Source organism: Schistocerca piceifrons, chromosome 10 (assembly GCF_021461385.2).
Source record: "Schistocerca piceifrons isolate TAMUIC-IGC-003096 chromosome 10, iqSchPice1.1, whole genome shotgun sequence".
NCBI lineage: Eukaryota > Metazoa > Arthropoda > Insecta > Orthoptera > Acrididae > Schistocerca > Schistocerca piceifrons.
In genome coordinates, this window is record NC_060147.1 from 111,189,589 (window position 1) to 111,208,453 (window position 18,865).

The window sequence follows — 18,865 nt, forward strand, 5'->3', positions numbered from 1 at the left end:
TAGTTCCCCATAATAGACCACAAATTGCGTCTTTATTCCTTTCGTAAAAATAAACAAATCAATACACGGCACAGCATAACAGGCTACAAAGCTGTTGCAGGACCTACACTGTATCAATAAAAATAATAATAATGATGATAGTGGCAGTGATGAGGCACAGAGTATGACAGCTTGATGTCTTCCAGTTTCTGCCAGTTTGGGAGTAAGGAGTGCAGCAATCAAGTGATGTATGACAGCAGGCTCAAGTGTAGTGCACACATTTTACTTCGGCTGCTTTTAAATGAGAATACAGAGAATAGGTCATGCAAGTGCCGCTAGGAAGGGGAGTGGTGTAGAGGAAGAATGTTTTGTAACAGGTGTCAGTCCTCAACGTGGATAGTTAGCTTTCTTTTCTGAAAAAGAGTTACAGATAGCACTCGTGATGGACTGAAAATTGCTCCATCATTCTTCAAAAAATGTTCATAGATATAAACAACAACAATTGTCACACTGAATCACTAATACTTGGTGTAATGAAGCACCTATGAAAACTAAATATAATTTCATCATCATCAGCCAATTCAATCATTAGATGATGTGGCCTCTTCGAGTCGTGGATTCAGGTAGGCTTTCAGAAGTCTTCTCCAAGTGGGACGGTCTTGGGCAGTTCTCTGCCAGTTGTTAGCAGCGATCTTCTTGATGTCTTTGTCCCATCTGTCTGGTGGTCTTCCTCTAGGCCTCCGGTGCTCTCTCGGAATCCACTCCAGTACTAGCTTCGTCCATCTGTTGTCTTTTCTTCTTGCGACGTGGCCAGCCCACTGCCATTTCAAGGAACCTACTCTCTCTAAGATGTCATTAACCTTCGTCACAGACCGGATGTCATCTGCCCTTTTCCTGTCCTTTCTTGTATAGCCCAGCATTGATCTCTCCATGGCTCTCTGTGCTGTCCTAAGTTTCTCTTTTGTGAATGAGTTCAGTGTCCATGTCTCGCAGCCATACGTCATCACAGGAAGAATGCATTGATCAAATACTGCTTTCTTCAGATTTACTGGCATTTTTTATCTGAATACTTTTGAATTCTTCCCAAATGCTTGCCAGCCAAGCTTGATGCGTCGATAGATTTCTGGCCTTATGTCTCCCTTCATATTTATAATCTGGCCAAGGTAGACATATTCACTGACCTCTTCTAGTAGACTGTCCTTGACTTTCACATCTCCATCTGGGACCCATTTGTTGGATATTACTTTTGTTTTGGAAAGGTTCATGTTCAAGCCAACCAGCTGACATTCCGATGCAAGATCTGTAACTAAGTTTTGGAGCTCTGCGAAGTCTTTGGCCAGTAAGGCAATATCATCAGCAAATCTGAAGTTGGTAAGCCTTCTTCCATTAATTCTAATTCCCTTACCTTCCCAGCTCAGCTTTGACATAGCCATTTCCAATACAGCAGAGAACAGTTTTGGGGAGATGGGATCGCCTTGCTTGACACCCCTCATGATGCGGAATTCTTGAGTTGATTCGCCGATGTTAACATAAGCTGAAGAATTCTCGTAGATTTTTCTGGGCACTTCAATGTATGCTGCTCCCACTCCTTGCTCACTCAAAACTTGGAGGACAGCCACATGGCTAACGGAGTCAGATGCCTTTTCAAAGTCAACAAAGGCAATGCAGAGAGGCAGTTGGTATTCATTCGCTCTGCTTATCACTTCACTAACGGTCAGAATGTGGTCAATAGTGCTAAAATTGCTTCGGAATCCAGCTTGTTCTATAGGTTGGGCTGAGTCTAGGGTGGAACTAATTCGGTTTAACAAGATCTTTGTGAAAATTTTGTAATTTATTGTATTTTTTTGTAATTTGTAAATATAATTTATCATCTGACATTTTAAAAGTGAAAGTGTTCAAAGAAAATATTCTTTTCATTCTCACTCCTGTACTCCATAGAGAAGAGCTCTGACCGTTGACGCAGCCCTGGTGCACGTGCTTCGCGTATCCACGACAGCCAATTAGACTGTGAGCCTTTGTTTACATTACCATGGCAACGCCCCAGGGTAAATTGCGTGGACAGAAGTGCAGTCCCGAACAGCAACATCGCCAAGTTCTCCACTGCCTTGTTATTTTTGTCAGTTCCAGCCTCCTAAACGCATCCTTACGGAGTTCAAGATCTTCCTTTATAACAGACACCAGGTGTTTGTCGTCATATATCTGCTGCACTACTGATTTATTTTTCATGAGTGACTTGTAGGTGTCATACCACAGAATGTTCCTGAATGCCATAGGTATGGCCTAGGCATTGTGGTGTGGACAGGTTGAAGGTAATGTGTAAAACTTGAGCTCGTGTCTCACAAGTGTCAAGTTGGTATCTGAGAAATGTGTAAAACTTATTTTGACATCGAAATGTGTAAATTTTGGTGCAGGGCTACAGAACTACATGAAAATTTAATTTCGAATGGAAATGTATGGAGCTCACGCTACACGATGCGGAAGCCAGACCAGTCTGTACATCAAACAATTCGTCTGCGTGAAAGCAATCCGTTTTGAATTAAATTTATATACGCCATCCGACTGAAGGCCAAATGATTCAGTTTGAAATCTCGACCCTGAATATTGCTAATCTTTATCTTTAGTCTTGCAATCAGTCACTGTACCAGAACTGTCATTGTAATTATTTAGCAGATAAACATAAAAATTGACGCATCTGACTTTTATCGTAAAACTGCTTGGAAACTCACAAAGTAGCACTTTACTGAAATCTTTTACTGGTATTAAGTCTCCGAACTGATACGGATACTTAGAAAAACACAATGAAAATCACTGTGCCTTACAATGGATATGAACTTTGACTGTAATTAATTTTCTTGGCCTACATGTGCGCACGGAATGTTGGTCTGATCTGAAACCTGTCACTGTTAGGAATAATGATGAGACTGTCAAAAATCAACTTTTCTTTGCTATACCTGCGAGGGCAATGCAAGATGATATCTTACAAAATGATAGAAGTATGCTTGTCAGTAGACAACTTGCGATGTGCAAAACGAGTGTGCAAACAAGTCATGAAAGTAAATAAAAGAGGGAACTAATCTTAATGAGTGATAAGAGAGAACAAAAACTCTTAAGTTTAACTATGCATCATTAAGCTATGACAACAACATACGTTTTGATAAAGTTGTCACATCTAGACAAATCAGCAAATTTTTTCTTAACAACTTTCCTGTGTACAGTTGCCTTCCTTGGCGTGTTTTAATTACAAGACAAGACCATATGTTGCAGTATAAAATTTCTACAGCAAACTTCAACCATACGCAATGCTGTAAGAATAAGAAACAGCCACGAGTGTGTTGTAGTATGGTCTTTGGCGCCACAGATGTTTGTACTTTCATCAAAGTATTGAGAAAACAAGATGGCTGGAGTGCGCTTGACATTCCAGCAACGAAAATGTATTGTGAGGTGGTTTGTCAAGTTTGATAATAGCGTAGAGCCGCCGACCCGCCTAACCAATTAAACACATCATTGACAAGTTTGAATTGCGTGGAACGATTTATGATATTCACAAAGGAAGATCAGGAAGACAGCGTACAGCTGCAAATCCTGCTTCTTCGGCTCTCGTGTTGGAAACGTTTTTTAATTCTCCACAGAAGTCTTCTACGCAATGTGCACTTGAAGTGGGGGTTACTAGTACAAGTGAACGAAGAATTCTGAAAGCTGCAAAGTGGAAAGTTTACATTCCACGATTACTGCACGCGATTAATGATGACGATCCTGATCGCCGAATACAATTTTGCGAATGGTATCAGCAAATGGTAACTAATGACGAACAATTTGTGACGAAGGTAGTGTGGAGTGACGAGGCACAATTTAAATTTAATGGAACCGTGAGTCGGCACAACAGTGTCTACTGGGCACCGGAAAATCCGCATATGTGGATAAAGCGGTCAATCTACCAGGGTTTCATGTGTCGTGTGGACTATCATCTAGAGGCTTAGTAGGACCTTTCTTCTTCGATGCTACTGTCACGCAGGCTGGAGGACTTCGCCAGGGCATTACAGCGAAGTGTGCAGCAATCTCCATTGTAACGGTGACTGACATAGTTGCGGCGACCGCTCGTCGTTCTGTTATGTGTATAGCCGCCAATGGTGAACATTTTGAATATTTAAAGTAACCATGTGCTAAACTGAAGGTCGTACAAAATGTGTGATCAATTATTAAGTGCAAAATAAACAGATAAGTAATACTTTTTGTTCCTTAAAGTGTGTATACATTTTTCTGGCAGACTCTGTATAAAAAGACATTACCTTAGAAATTGGCTTTTGTCATTCTTCCATTCATATCATTTCATTTGCTCACTATTTTTCCTCAAAACATATTATTACAAAATCCTTCTTAAATAGTGCTACCATCACTACACGCAACGCTAGCTTTCATCCTTTTCAAACCGAGTACATTGCTAGACTGTCCAATACACACTACTTGCTACTCTCTGACTTAGACCAACATCTCTCGTCTCAAACACCGACTTACAAAGAATATGGTTATATTGATACTACAGAGGTTGAGCACGTTTTAAAATACTCAACTTCATTCACTTTTATGGAAAAAGGCATTTCAAGTCATTATGCACAATAGCCAAACACAGATGTATATCTTTGCACGAGGTACAATTGCAGCAATACAGTATTGTAGGGAGATGATTCTAGATCATATCTGTCTGTTTAGGGACGTGGTAGGTCCTGACTTCCTGTTTATGGATGACAATGCCCAGCCACACAGGACCACTGAGGTGTCCGACACGCTGGAAAGTGAAGATACCGAGCATATGGAGTGGACTCTTTACTCACTGGACCTAAGCTCTATAGAGCATGCCTGAAATGCTTTTGGCAGACGTGTTCCTCAACGAAATTCCGTTTCCCATACCCATGAAAAAACTGAAAACTGGCTTGAGAGAGGAGCGGCAGATAATTTCCAAGGCCTCCTCAATAGTTTGGATACTAGCATGAATAAAAAGCGCAAAATGTGCATTAGTTCCCGATGAGGGCATATTCGTTATTTAAAGTCTCATATTCAGAGTCTGACATATGACAAATGTGAACGTTATTTATATCTGTTTTCCTGCCTCCTATGTAGTGAAAGCTGTACTGTTTGTAAATACGAGGGTCGTTTCAAAAGTTCTCAGGACGGAATAGAAAAAAAGTACTTACATCACTGAAACTTTTTTTATTTTTCAATGTAATCTCCTTGTAGGTAAATGCACTTGGTCCAATGATGTTCCAGTCCCTTGATCGATATCGAAAATGAGTTTCCTCCAGGCCTGCAAATTAGTTGTCAACTCCAACTATTAGTTCTTTGTTCGAAGTGAAACTTCGCCCACCAAGAAAAATTTTCAGTTTTGGGATGAAATGGGAGTCTAACGGAGCCATATCAGATGAATAAGGCGGGCTTGGCAACAATTCATACCTTAGTTCATGTGATTTTGCCATGCCGACAGCACATGTGTGGGAGTGTGCATTGTCTTGATGGAAGATGTCTTTCTTCCTTGGTAAACCTGGCCTTTTTCGCGTATCTTTTGTTGCAATTTGTCCAAGAGGTTAGCATACTATTCCCAGAACACTGATGCCATGACCTTTCCCACGGAAGGAACCGTCTATGCTTTGTTTTGTGGAGGAGAATCATAGAATCATCGTGTTTTCACTGCTTTGACTATTGTTTTGCCTCTGGGGTACTGAAGCGCACCCAAGTTTCACCTGTGGTCTCAAACCGGCGCAAAAAATCTTGTTCGTTTTTCTTAAAATGGGCCAAACATTTTTCGGATATGTCCACTCTCATTCGTTTTTGATCCAGTGTCAAGAGTCACGGCATCCATCTCACAGATATTTTTTTCATTTCTGATTCTTCAGTTAAAATGTGATATACCCTTTCAGATGACATCTGGCAAGTATGAACAATTTCACACACTTTTAATCGGCGATCCTCCACGACCATTTTGCGTACTGTTACAATGATTTTTGGAGTAGTCTCGGCCGACCACTGCGCAGATCATCATCTAAGCTCTCCCGACCATATTTAAATTCATTTGTCCACTTGGTAACAGTTGAATATGAAGGAGCAGAGTCCCCCAGTGTATTCTGGAAATAGGCATGAATGTCCTTTGCTTTCATACCTTCCTTTATGAAGTACTTAATCACTGCTCGAATCTCGATTTTTTTCCACCTTCGCAATCACTACACAGGAACAACAACAGAGCCACGTCACCGCCACAGCTCTCTTCCACTGACGTGGCACGTGTTTACAGGCAACAGTCCAATGAATATCACATGAACAACTCGTTGCGCTAGCGCTGACCTCTCGTGGTGATACCGAGAACTTTTCAAACCACCCTCGTATACCATTCCACCTCTATTACATCTACACTGTGTTTGAGGCGTCCAACATTGCCTGTGTTTTATGTCCAACAATGTTTCTGTTCCTTAGGCATGTCTATAGGCAGTTTTATAGTTTTATCAGGAGAACTTTCCTTTTGATACAGTTAGACTTTAGTGTAATTTAGGTGATCGTTATCTATAGAAAACTATCTTTTTTTTTGTCGTCTTTCACGTAAGAAGCTCTGTTTCACAGATGATCTCTAGGATTAAAATTCATTAGATTTTTCTCTGCCAGGTTATTCCCAGACGAACGATACGACGCTTGTGGTTTGTTCCAGACTGGATGTGTCAGGTTGCGAAGGTCTCGGTGGAGCTCTGATACCCTGCCTTGCCAGGCTTCCACGACTTCACACGTTGGTGATGGAATACATGGAGTTTCCAATGTTGCAGCCAGGTCTGAGCAGTATCCTCCAGTTGACTAGTATCCGTTGCCTGACGCTCAATGATTCGATTCTTATTGGAATGCCGTTTGATAAGTTTGCGGGCAAGCTAGTGAATCTCAGGTAAGAAAAGTTCTATGCATGTAGCAGACAATCAGAACATATTTGTACTGTGAATAGATACGTACTCTCTTTTCCTGTTTAGCAAGTACCACTTGAAGTGGGATCGTGAATGGATTTCCTTATAGGCCTAAGTGTATTCTGCCTTTTTCTGGGAGACAGCAGATTTAAAAAAAAGATTTCATTTCTTTTTTTACAAGTTTCCACCAGCTGCCCGAATGTGGTTAGATATTCCCTACCTGCAGGGTTACTCTAAATTATTTTTCCTACGAGTAATACACTACTGGCCATTAAAATTGCTACACCAAGAAGAAATGCAGATGATAAACGGGTATTCATTGGACAAATATATTATACTAGAACTGACATGTGATTACATTTTCACCCAATTTGGCTGTATAGATCCTGAGAAATTAGTACCCAGAACAACCACCTCTGACCGTAATAACGGCCATGATACGCCTGGGCATTGAGTCAAGCAGAGCTTGGATGGTGTGTACAGGTACAGCTGCACATGCCGCTTCAACACGATACCACAGTTCATCAAGAGTAGTGAATGGCGTATTGTGACGAGCCAGTTACCCGGCCACCATTGACCAGACGTTTTCAGTTGGTGAGAGATCTGGAGAATGTGCTGACCAGGGCAGCAGTCTAACATTTTCTGTATCCAGAATAGACGGTACAGGACCTGCAACATGCGGTCGTGCATTATCCTGCTGAAATGTAGCGTTTCACAGGGATCGAATGAAGGGTAGAGCCACGTCCACTGTTCTAAGTGCCGACAATGCGAACAAGATGTGACCAAGACGTGTAACCAACGGCACCCCATAGCATCACGCCGGGTGATACGCCAGTATGGCGATGACGAATACACACTTCCAATGTGCGTTCTCTGCGATGTCGCCAAACATGGATGCGACCACCATGATGCTGTAAACAGAACCTGGATTCATCCGAAAAAATGACGTTTTGCCATTCGTGCACCCAGGTTCGTCGTTGAGTACACCATCGCAGGCGCTCCTGTCTGTGATGCTGCGTCAAGGGTAACCGCAGCCATGGGCTCCGAGCTGATAGTCCATGCTGCTGCAAACGTCGTCGAACTGTTCGTGCAGATGGTTGTTGTCTTGCAAACGTCCCCATCTGTTGACTCAGGGATCGAGACGTGGCTGCACGATCCGTTACAGTCATGCGGATAAGATGCCTGTCATCTCGACTGCTAGTGATACGAGGCCGTTGGGATCCAGCACGGCGTTCTGTATTACCCTCCTGAACCCACCGATTCCATATTCTGCCAACACCCATTGGATCTGGATCAACGAGAGCAGCAATGTCGCGATACGATAAACCGCAATCGCGATAGGCTACAATCCGACCATTATCAAAGTCGGAAACGTGATGGTATGCATTTCTCCTCCTTACACGAGGCATCACAACAACATTTCACCAGGCAACGCCGGTCAACTGCTGTTTGTGTATGAGAAATCGGTTGGAAGCTTTCCCCATGTCAGCACGTTGTAGGTGTCGCCACCGGCGCCAACCTTCTGTGAATGCTGTGAAAAGCTAATCATTTGCACATCACAGCATCTTCTTCCTCTCGGTTAAATTTCACGTCTGTAGCACGTCATCTTCGTGGTGTAGCAATTTTAATGGCCAGTAGTGTAGTAAATACAGTGACGGAAAAAGTTCGCTTGGTTGGTTTGGTTGTTTGGGGGAAGAGACCAAACTGAGAGGTCATCAATCTCATCGGATTAGCGAAGGACGGGGAAGTCGGCCGTTCCGTTTCAAAGGAACCATCCCAGCATTTGCCTGGAGCGATTTAGGGAAATGACGGAAAATCTAAACCAGAATGGCCGGACGCGGGATTGAACCGTCGTCCTCCCGAATGCGAGTCCAGTGTGCTAACCACTGCGCCACCTCGCTCGGTGAAAAAGTTCGCAACACCGTAAAGGAAGTTGGCAGGCGTTTCTCTACATCTGAAAGATGATGACAATTCAAAATTCGCGCCAATTGTAGAAGAGATGTGCTAGTAGCGCCACTATGACGATGCAAATCAGGTTTGCTTCAAATAGACGCTTTAACGGTCGTGTGCACTAGTTGCCTTTGAGATTGGATGTGGTAAGTTGATGTTAGTCAAGAATGCCTGTAAGGCGACAAAGACGGCATTATCAACACCTCACTGAATCTGAAAACAGACCGTGTAACAGGGATACGAGAAGCTGGAAATTTCTTGTGCGATTTTGCAACAAGACTTGGCAGGAGTGTAACCACCGCACATGATTGCTGGCAGCAGTGGTCACGAGAGTGTATAGTCACTAGAAGGCCAATGTACGGTCACAAGAAGACCAGTTTCTGTACAGCCACATGGCTCTTCTGAGATGGAAGACCATCGTGCTTGGCGTACAGCTCTGGCGCATCATACTCCATCGGCAGCAGCAATGTGGACAGCTGTTGGCACCATTGTGTCATAACAGGCATAACAAATCGAGTACTTCAAGGACAGCTCTGAGCCAGTGGGCCTATAGTGTGTATTCCATTGACTCAAAACCACCATCATTTGCGGCTTCGGAGGTGTCAAGTGAGAGCTCATTGGATGGCAGGGTGGAGGTCTGTCGTGTTTGCCGGTAAAAGCTGGTTCTGCCAAAGTGGCAGTGATGGTGGTATGTTAGTTAGAAGGAGGCTAGTGGAGGGCCTGCAACCAACCTATCTGCATGCTACACACGCTGCACCTTGTAACGGAACATATTAAAGGCTTTACTGTACCGAAGTATGCGATACCCTCCAAATTCAACCAGTTTAACGAGTATTTATGATTATAGAAGAGTTATTGTGTATGTTAACAATGATTGCACAACATGTCTCCATAAACAGTCAACCCATTAAATTATACTGAACAACTGACCCACACAAAAGTTAATATCACTTGATCACTGATACAGCAAATGTCATCATGTAAAAACACTAAGTTCATCTTAAATAATTAATATGAAGTACGAAAACTAGTGGCCAACTTAGGTATTTTGGATCTCCTTAAATAAAAATCACCCAGTGAAACCTATTTGTTCACTAGGACCGTTTTCACTCAGTATTCACGTAATCAACCCTATTTTAGACGAAAACCAATGTAATTCTTAATAATTCATGTTACTTACTTATTTATGCAAATTAGAGAAGTCAATTGACAAACTTCTAAAAAATGGCCTTTTTGTAACAGAGAATTATTCTGTCAAGTCAACAAATCTGTCTGTCATTTTAACAACATGTTAAATTATGTCACTCGATGCAAATTAATAACTTTTCTGCACAAATTATGATAACAGATGTACATGTGACTTATAAACTATATCTCTTTTTAGTAGTTCTTTGACAAGGTTATAAATACGAGCAGCAAGAAGGGTTGGGGAGGCAGTCGGAATGTCACTTTGGTAAAGTGTGTTTGTGTGTTATTGTTTGAGGTGGACAAACAATGCAAAGAACATGTAAAGGAGGTACTATTTTGTGTTGTGTCATGGTCTTTGGTGGACAGTGGAATTAAGATGGCCACCAGAGTAATAAATATTTGAAGTTTACATATTTGTTGGTTTTGCTCGTTCTTTATCATCAAAAGCACATAAAAAACACGGGACCTCATGTTTTTAACCCTAGACAACCAGATTTAGAGCCAGCATCAGCATCGAGACACCGCAGCGATCCAGCAAGCAGCAGCGATTACTACAACGCATTTTAATGGCGCCAACCTAACATCAAGTGCTAACAAGCTCCGTAAATGGGAGTGAAATAGTGCGATTACAGCAATTAGCAATATCAACGACTAGGCGACCATTACAACCTGTACCTGGGTTTATGGTATGGGGTGCAATTTACGACAGCAGAAGCACTCTCGTGGTTTATCACACACAGCCTGACTGCAAATTTGTACGTCAGTATGGTGATTCATCCTGTTGTGCTGCCTTAATGAACAGCATTGTGGGGGTTGTTTTCCAACAGGAAAACGCTTGCCCTCATACCACTCCTATAACACAACATCCTCAACAGGGCGTCAACATGTTCCCTTGGCCTGCTCAATCACCAAATCCGTCTCCAATCGAGCACATATTGGACATCGTCCGGCGACAACTGCGGCGCCATCTACAACCAGTATTAACTGTCCCTGTATTGACCGACCAAGTGCAAAAGCAATGGAACTCCATGCCACAAACTGACATCAGGTACCTGTAAAAAACATGATGCATAGACATTTGCATCCTTGCAGTCAACATTGTGGCGGTGACACTGGTTATTAGTGTACCAGTATTTTTCATTTGCAACAACTTATATCGCGCCTACATTAACCTGTGGTGTTGCGCTGTTAGATAGACAAATGTATTCCTGAAATTTGATTACTCTATATTAATTGGTTTTTGGAATCAGAAAATTTAGAGCCATAAGACTGTGCCACAGAAATTTTGAAAGTATTACATTTTAAGATTAGAACGTTTTAAAACTGACAGTCTTGAATATAGATGACTTTTGATTTACACAGTTTGCAGAACAGACGGAACTGTCTACAGCAGTATGGGAATGAAGACATTCAAATGTGGTATATTAGTCCAAAAACAGACATGTCTAGACAAGATGTACTAAAGCAGACAGTTATAGTGTGGTCAAAGCTTGCAGTGCATGTGCTTTTAGAGAGCCTTAAATTTTAAATATTTCTTTATTAGCGGACTACAAACTGTGTACTGAATAATAAGATTTTGAAACATACTGCTTGGATATCCATGCACTGAATGTGTTTCATAACTAGCTCTTTAATTTGGATTACTTAGTGGCCAATTCCTGCGCTTTCGGATCTGTACCAGCTGTTTTCACACCTTGATCTGTGATAGTAACTTCCAGTACAACAATACATATCCTCAGATACTTCCTTGTGTTATTTACTTTGGCAGATTATTAGTATGCAGAGCATCCTGTTTATCTTTAAAATTCATAAGATCTTAATCTACTGCAATGTTTCGACTATTCAAAATTTCTTTTCTCATCTTATTAAATACTTCTTCTTGGTGGTGAATAATAACTTCCCCATCACGTTTAAACTGGTTAGTAAATTTTTTTGTGTTCTCCAGTATTTCTTTAAACAGTTCATTGGTACTTTCAGGGCTTAGGGTTGTCTTCCCTTTCATTAACAAAATTTCCTTGAAACTCCCTGGCAGATTGAAACTGTGTGCCAGACCGAGACTCGAACTTGGGACCTCGTGGTTTATCACGAGTTCGAGTCTCGGTCCGGCACACAGTTTCAATCTGCCAGGAAGTTTCATATCAGCACACACTCCGCTGCAGAGTGAAAATCTCATTCTGAAAATTTCCTTGGGTTTTGGCAATGCATTCCTCAATTTTAAAAGCAAGACTTTCTTGACTTTTATCAACAATTGCTTGTCTTTCTTTCCTAAAGCTCTTTATATTCTCTAAAACTATTTGCATCATACTAGAGATATCTCCTGCCCCCATTTGGCCTGTTTTCACTTCCTACTGATCAATTTTCAGTAGCAACTTGGATACATACCAGTCCACCACATCTAGTGTTCTATTCATACTAATTATAATTCAGAATGACTACACTCCAACTAACAAGAATTTGTTGAACTTTCCTGCTATTTTATTCTCAACTTTAATTCAAAACTTTTATTTCTAGCAATTTTTTCTTCGTTATCCCTCCCACTTGTGTTACTACTCAATAAAGAACATTCCTCTACCTCGATCATTTCAATGCATAAGGTAATAACCATCTTTTTTTATCCTCCATCTTCAATTTATTGCTATATGAGAAGCAAAAGTCTCTAGCACAGCATAACATTTAAATTCAAACAATGCTGCCTCAGATAAATGGAGCACACAAATTACACTATGAATTGCACTTAGCAGCTACACAATGCTATGACATATTGTGCCCTTCAGTCAGTTATGTGTGACACTCACACTGTCTCACTGTGGTTCTCTCTGCCGAGTGCTAAAGATACAATGTGCTGCACATGAACATTCTGCTACTATTCTTCTTTGGATTAATCAAAATGTGATGACACACAACACATATATGCACAATCATTGTATGTCGATAGTATTTGTTACTCACTGTTATCAAACAATGGTCACTGTTGATTTTTCTCATCCTTGTCACGAATCACTTCTTCACCAAAATTCAAACATTACACCTGTCATGTTGTGCCAAATGTGATCTGCTCCTTGGTTACTTTTTCCACCAAGGTGACAAAAGCCGTGGGATAGCAATATGCACATATACAGATTGTGGTAGTATAGCATGTACACGAGATATAAAAGGACATTGCATAGGTGGAGTTGCCATTTGTACTCAGACGATTCATGTGAAAATGCATCCGACGTGATCATAGCCGCACTAAGGGAATTAACAAACTTTTATGCGGTAATAGTGGGTGCCCAGAATGCCAAATTTTAGGCATTACTTTACTACGGACAACGCAGCGACCGACGGTCTTCACTTAACGACCATGAGCAGTGGTTTGTGTAGAGGTGTCAGCATTCACAGACAAACAACACTGCATGAAGTAACTGCAGAAATAAATGTGGGATGTACGACGAACGTATCCGTTACGACAGAGTGGCAAAATTTGGTGTTAATGGGCTATGGTAGCAGGCGGCCGATGCAAGTACCATGTTAATAGTATGGCTTCGCCAGCAGCGCCTCTGCTGAGCTCGTGGTCATATTGGTTGGACCCTACACTGGAAAACTGTGGCCTGGTCAGATGAGTCCCGATTTCAGTTGGGACCCCATGAAGCCATGGACCCAAGTTATCAACAAAGCACTGTGCAAACTGGTGGTTGCTCCGTAATGGTGCACACTGTGTTTACATGGAACAGACCAGGTCCTCTGATCAAACTGAACCAATAATTGACACTTAAATGGTTATGATTGGCTACATAAAGACCATTTGCAGCCATTCATGGGCCTCTCATGAATGAAATACGCCATGTCACCAGACCACAGCTGATCTCGATTGTTTCAAAGAACATTCTGGACAGTTGGGGCGAATGATTAGGCCCCCCAGGTCGCCCGACATGAATCCCATCGAACGTTTTTGGGACATAATTGTGAGGTCACTTCGTGCCCAAAATCCTATGCCAGCGACACCTACGGAATTATGGATGCCTGTAGAGATGCCGTGGCTCAATATTTCTGCAGGGGACTTCCAACGATTTGTAGAGTCCATGCCACATCGAGTTGCTGCACTATGCTGGAAAAACGAAGTCCAACACGATATCCCATTAATTCTGTCACCTCAGTGTAAAGTAATTTCATATGGTAGCTATATCCTAGTGCCAGCATGTCATATATGTCTTATCTATAGATTGTAACATGTAATGTTCACATTATTCAGTTTCCAACTTTACACAGCATTCTTACTGCATGCTTCTGTAGAATAAAAACTATTTATCATCTTAGCTACAAGAGTGTGCCAAACAACGGAGCTGAGTGGAAATATGCTAGTTATCTTGTCTGTAGACCACCACAGTGAGAGAGATTTCTGAATGCGGAGCAGGCAGAACTGAATTCCCTGGTTAATGTGCCTACATATTCAGCAATGCTGTTTTGTTGCGTGGGCACCAGTTCTACTGCATAGCTAAGCAGTGTGATAGCTCCATAACTCAGGGAACAATCCACTTGGCTGAACTGTCACAGGGACTGTTTATGCAACTAGGGATATTAACTACTGCTTCCCAATATATTTATTCCTTAGTGAAATTTGTCATTAAAAATATATCACTTTTTCAAACCAACAGCTCAATTCATGGAATCAATACTAGAAATAAGAATAATCTTCACAAGGATTTAAAGTCACTTAGTCTTGTACAAAAAGGTGTGCATTATTCAGGAACACACATTTTCAATAACTTGCCAGCAGCCTTAAAAAGCTTAACAACCAATGAAATTCAGTTTAAAAGAAGCCTAAAGGATTTATTGGTTTCCAACTCCTTCTACTCCATTGATGAATTTCTCAGTGGAACCAACTGATAAATAAATAAAAAAAATTATTTTAAATTCAGTGCATTAGTATTTCCAAAATGATTCTTTCATATAGCGTTCATTACAAAATGACAACCATGCCACTTGGGACCTGTGGAATGGTTCATTAGCTTATTTGTTTGAGTTGTAAATATTTGTCATGTATTGTTGTTTTTCTGACATGTTCTACATCCTGAACGACCTCCTCACTATGGATCACTTGGAATGAAAGCAAATCTAATCTAATCCAAAAGATAAATTACAATCTGAAAGCAGCTCCATTATGGTTTCTCTAAAGCTACACAGTCCAGTCACATAAATGTCACCACTGTCTACGTTCGATGTCAAATTGCAACAGCCACTCACAGATGGCAGGTGGTAGCACTAGGACTATAAAAATATGTCAGAGAATGTGGAAAACATTGTAGTCATAATCACAATGTGGAAACGGTGTGCTTTATCTGATGTCCAAAAGCAAATGATTGTTGGCTTTCAGGCCAAGGCTGGAAGCATTTCAGAAACCACTAAGCTTGTAAACTGTTCACGTGTCACTGTGGTTCAACTGGATGGCAACATGGTGCTATCCAAAACTGGTGTCAAGGCCAATGTGGTTCTCCACAGAAGATAGATGGCAGGAGTGAACAATGGCTGCAGAGATGCATATGGAGGAATAGATGTGCAGCTGTTGAACAAGTGAGTGACCAGATGAACTGAGGGACTACCAATAGTATCTCCTCAATGGCAGATTGGTGAACTTTGCTGCATATGGACCTCCAAAGCAATCATGTGGTCTGTCCACCCATGCTGATTGCTGTTCATCAGCGATGAAGGCTGGAATTTGGTCGCTAATACCGCAAGTGGGCATACACTGAGTCGTGACAGGAGACCTTTTCAAATGATCACCTTTTTGCTCCATTGGACAGATGGACATTGGCGTGTGCAGAGTAAAATGTCAGGGCAAACTCTGCAACAATCGTTGGAAGGGGAATGTTTTCTTGGCGTTCTCTGAATGATCTCATCATTCGGGAAGGCACAGTGTATAAGTATGCATCTATCCATGGGAACCGTTTCACCCCCACATGCAATTTGTCTTTCCTTGCCACCATGGCATCTACGAGTAGCACAATGCTCACAGTGTATGTGCGTGGTTTGAAGACTACTGGGATGAGTTTATCACACTCATCAGGCCACCACACTCTCCAGATTTAAATCCAATCGACAGTCTGTGGGACCACCTCGATAGGGCTCTCTGCGGCATGATCCCTGAGCTGAGAGAACTGGTACAGTGGGCTGTGGCACTGCAGTTGGCATGGCTCCAAATTCCCGTCAGTACCTTCCAGAGTCTCAATGACTTTCTCTGTGTATGTCTCAAACCAGTCTGTGCTAGAAATGGTGGTTATTCAGTTTTTGATAGATGGTCACATTAATGTGGCTGGACAGTGTACACAAGTCATTTCCTAGAATAGTTCCTTAAACCATACAGTGGTCCAGTGTCTTCCAAATCCTGGCCTGTTAGGAGCATGTACTCTGTGTATAATTATGTTGAAGGCGCATTGTACTCTAACTTTCTTACATCCTGATAGCTACAGTGTGTTGTTGACTGTATTTTATAAGTTGAAGATGTTCTCTCCATGTCACAGGGAGCTGTATGTTCACTCATGTATAGGGGACAGTGAAGCGCTGCATATACTGAAAGAGCAGATGCCCAGCCTGAAAATCTATGGCACCATTGAAGAGCACGAACCACCTGAGATTGAGGATGAACTGGAGGGCGATATAGATCATGTGGAAGCAGAATATGACGAAGATGACTCGGATGGAGCATACTATGGCAGTTCAGAGAGTGAGGAAGACAGTGTTGGCTAAGTGTCAATGTGACATATTTGTTGCCTTTTCAGAGGAAAAAAATTGGTGAAATAGTATCTATAGGGAACTATAGCAGTCGCTGCTTGTCAAATCTTAGTTGGAACTGAAAATGAATCAAAATTTAACATTTTTCAAGTTCTGTTACTGACGTATGTATTGTCCTGACCAACAGTATGGCATGCAGATAAAAGTTGTGTAGTTTTATAACATTATTTTTAAATTTGCTTTTGCTGTAATTGTTTGATGTGACAAAAGCCAAAAACGTTTCAATAAGGTAACTGCAAGGTACTCTGGAAATGCATGGAAGGAGGTGATGTCTGCAAACCCTTGTTGTTATGCCAAGGGTTCACAGTTCCTCTTCCCCCAACAATAAAAGGAAAGAGAGACGGAACGGAAAAACACTCTTCATGTAGATCAGGTTGTTCAATATTAAGTGCCTGCTCACAGACACAGGTAGACAAATGGCTGAAGTGTGGCAGTCAGGGAACTTGGCCGCAGCTTCCATAATCAAATGCATTGGTTGAACACCCACCATAGGGGTGGGTAAATGTCTTGTGTGTGCAGCAGAATGAGACATGAATGCAGTACATTAGAGCAATGTGTCAGGTAGCCCATCAGTTGTGCTGGCCCAGCAGGCAAGATCTGGGCACTCACAAGTGTTCACGCCTCTTGGGATTAAGTGGGAACAGGCTGGTGTAAGTGTGTGTGTGAAATCTTATGGGACTTAACTGCTAAGGTCATCAGCTCCTCAGCTTACACACTATTTAACCTAAATTATCCTAAGGACAAACACACACACCCATGCCCAAGGTAGGACTCGAAGCTCCGCCGGGACCAGCCGCACAGTCCATGACTGCAGCGCCTTAGACGGCTCGGCTAATTCCGCGCGGCTGGCTGGTGTAAGGGTTACTTGAGGGACAAATTGAGGATAACAGCCCATGCTCAGAAACATCATGCAACAAAACCACAGGGCGTCAATGTTCTGACGGGAAATTACTGACCTTGTATCACCCAATCGGCAGAAAAAATAAGTTGTAACGTTAACGCCTCTGCACTAACTGTGTCTAATGTATTGTTGTAAAAAATGCAGGTGCATTAGAAGCATCTGACATCCTAGGTATTGTCAAGTCCATTAAGAGGATTTTGGCCTGTAGTGTGTATGTGCAAACTCAAGTTTACTGACAAATGGTTGACCTAATGGCAGGTGTATTGCACTTTAAGTGTCGTTTCGTTGTGTTGGACGTGGACGTGGATTGATGTCCTGAATTTATTCTCCTAGAAACGAACCACACAGACAGTTTCCTTGCACCAAAACAGGAAAAAAAGTCTTGCGAACATGGGCTCCAAAATGCATACCTTAAGAGTTAAGAAACATATGTGTTCTACTGCAAGGACTTTGATCTTAATATTTTGGGAGGAAGTAATATGGAGCAAACCAAGAAAAAAATTCCAGTAAACATGTTGGTCTCAGGTGCATTTTTTAAGAGCTATGTGCACTTGTTCATCTTTGTAAGTGTGCAACACATCACTTCTCCTGAACAAGGAAAAGAGATATGCTTCACATTTCCAAAGAAGCTCGTAAGGTATTCGTTTTAGAGCCCATATTTATCAGATTTTTTCTTGTTTTTGTGTAAGAAATCTGTAGCTGTGGCTTGTCAGTGGTTTTCTAGGACATTGAATTCATATACTGTATAGCTTGAAAAGAATGTTAAGAACCTAGAAGGGAAGGAGGAAACAAAATGAAACTTCAGTGGTTAAGAGGGTTTGTGATGATATTTCAGTGATTCCAATATAAAATGAAATTTACAAATAACTTGGCAGTCATTGTACCCCCTCTGGCCTGAACATATGCACCAATTCATTTTGGAAAGATGTTTGCAAAACTGTTGTTTTGTATCCCGAGACAAACTGGCTCACAGCTGTTAAAACTGGTCTTCAGTATTCTGGATACTGGCACTGGGTTGGAGCACCACAGGGTGAACATCTGTGTGAGGGAACTGCTGCATTTCATCATTCCACAGAGGCAGAAGTCACATGCAGAAGTAAGTAACATAGCTTATACATTGTTTATAAACTAAACTGAAATTCTCTTACAT

The 18,865-nt window shown here is 41.7% G+C and overlaps 1 protein-coding gene across 1 annotated transcript in view; it reads left to right on the forward strand.

Moving 5' to 3' along the window:
* The window catches only part of LOC124718981 (F-box/LRR-repeat protein 7-like), a 126,285-nt gene extending 107,420 nt beyond the window's left edge, over positions 1 to 18,865 (forward strand). The window contains exons 7-8 of the mRNA XM_047244653.1: positions 6,668 to 6,892; positions 16,544 to 18,865. Of these exons, the coding sequence (XP_047100609.1) occupies positions 6,668 to 6,892; positions 16,544 to 16,769 (451 nt within the window). The 3' untranslated portion in view covers positions 16,770 to 18,865. The remainder of the gene's footprint in view (positions 1 to 6,667; positions 6,893 to 16,543) is intronic.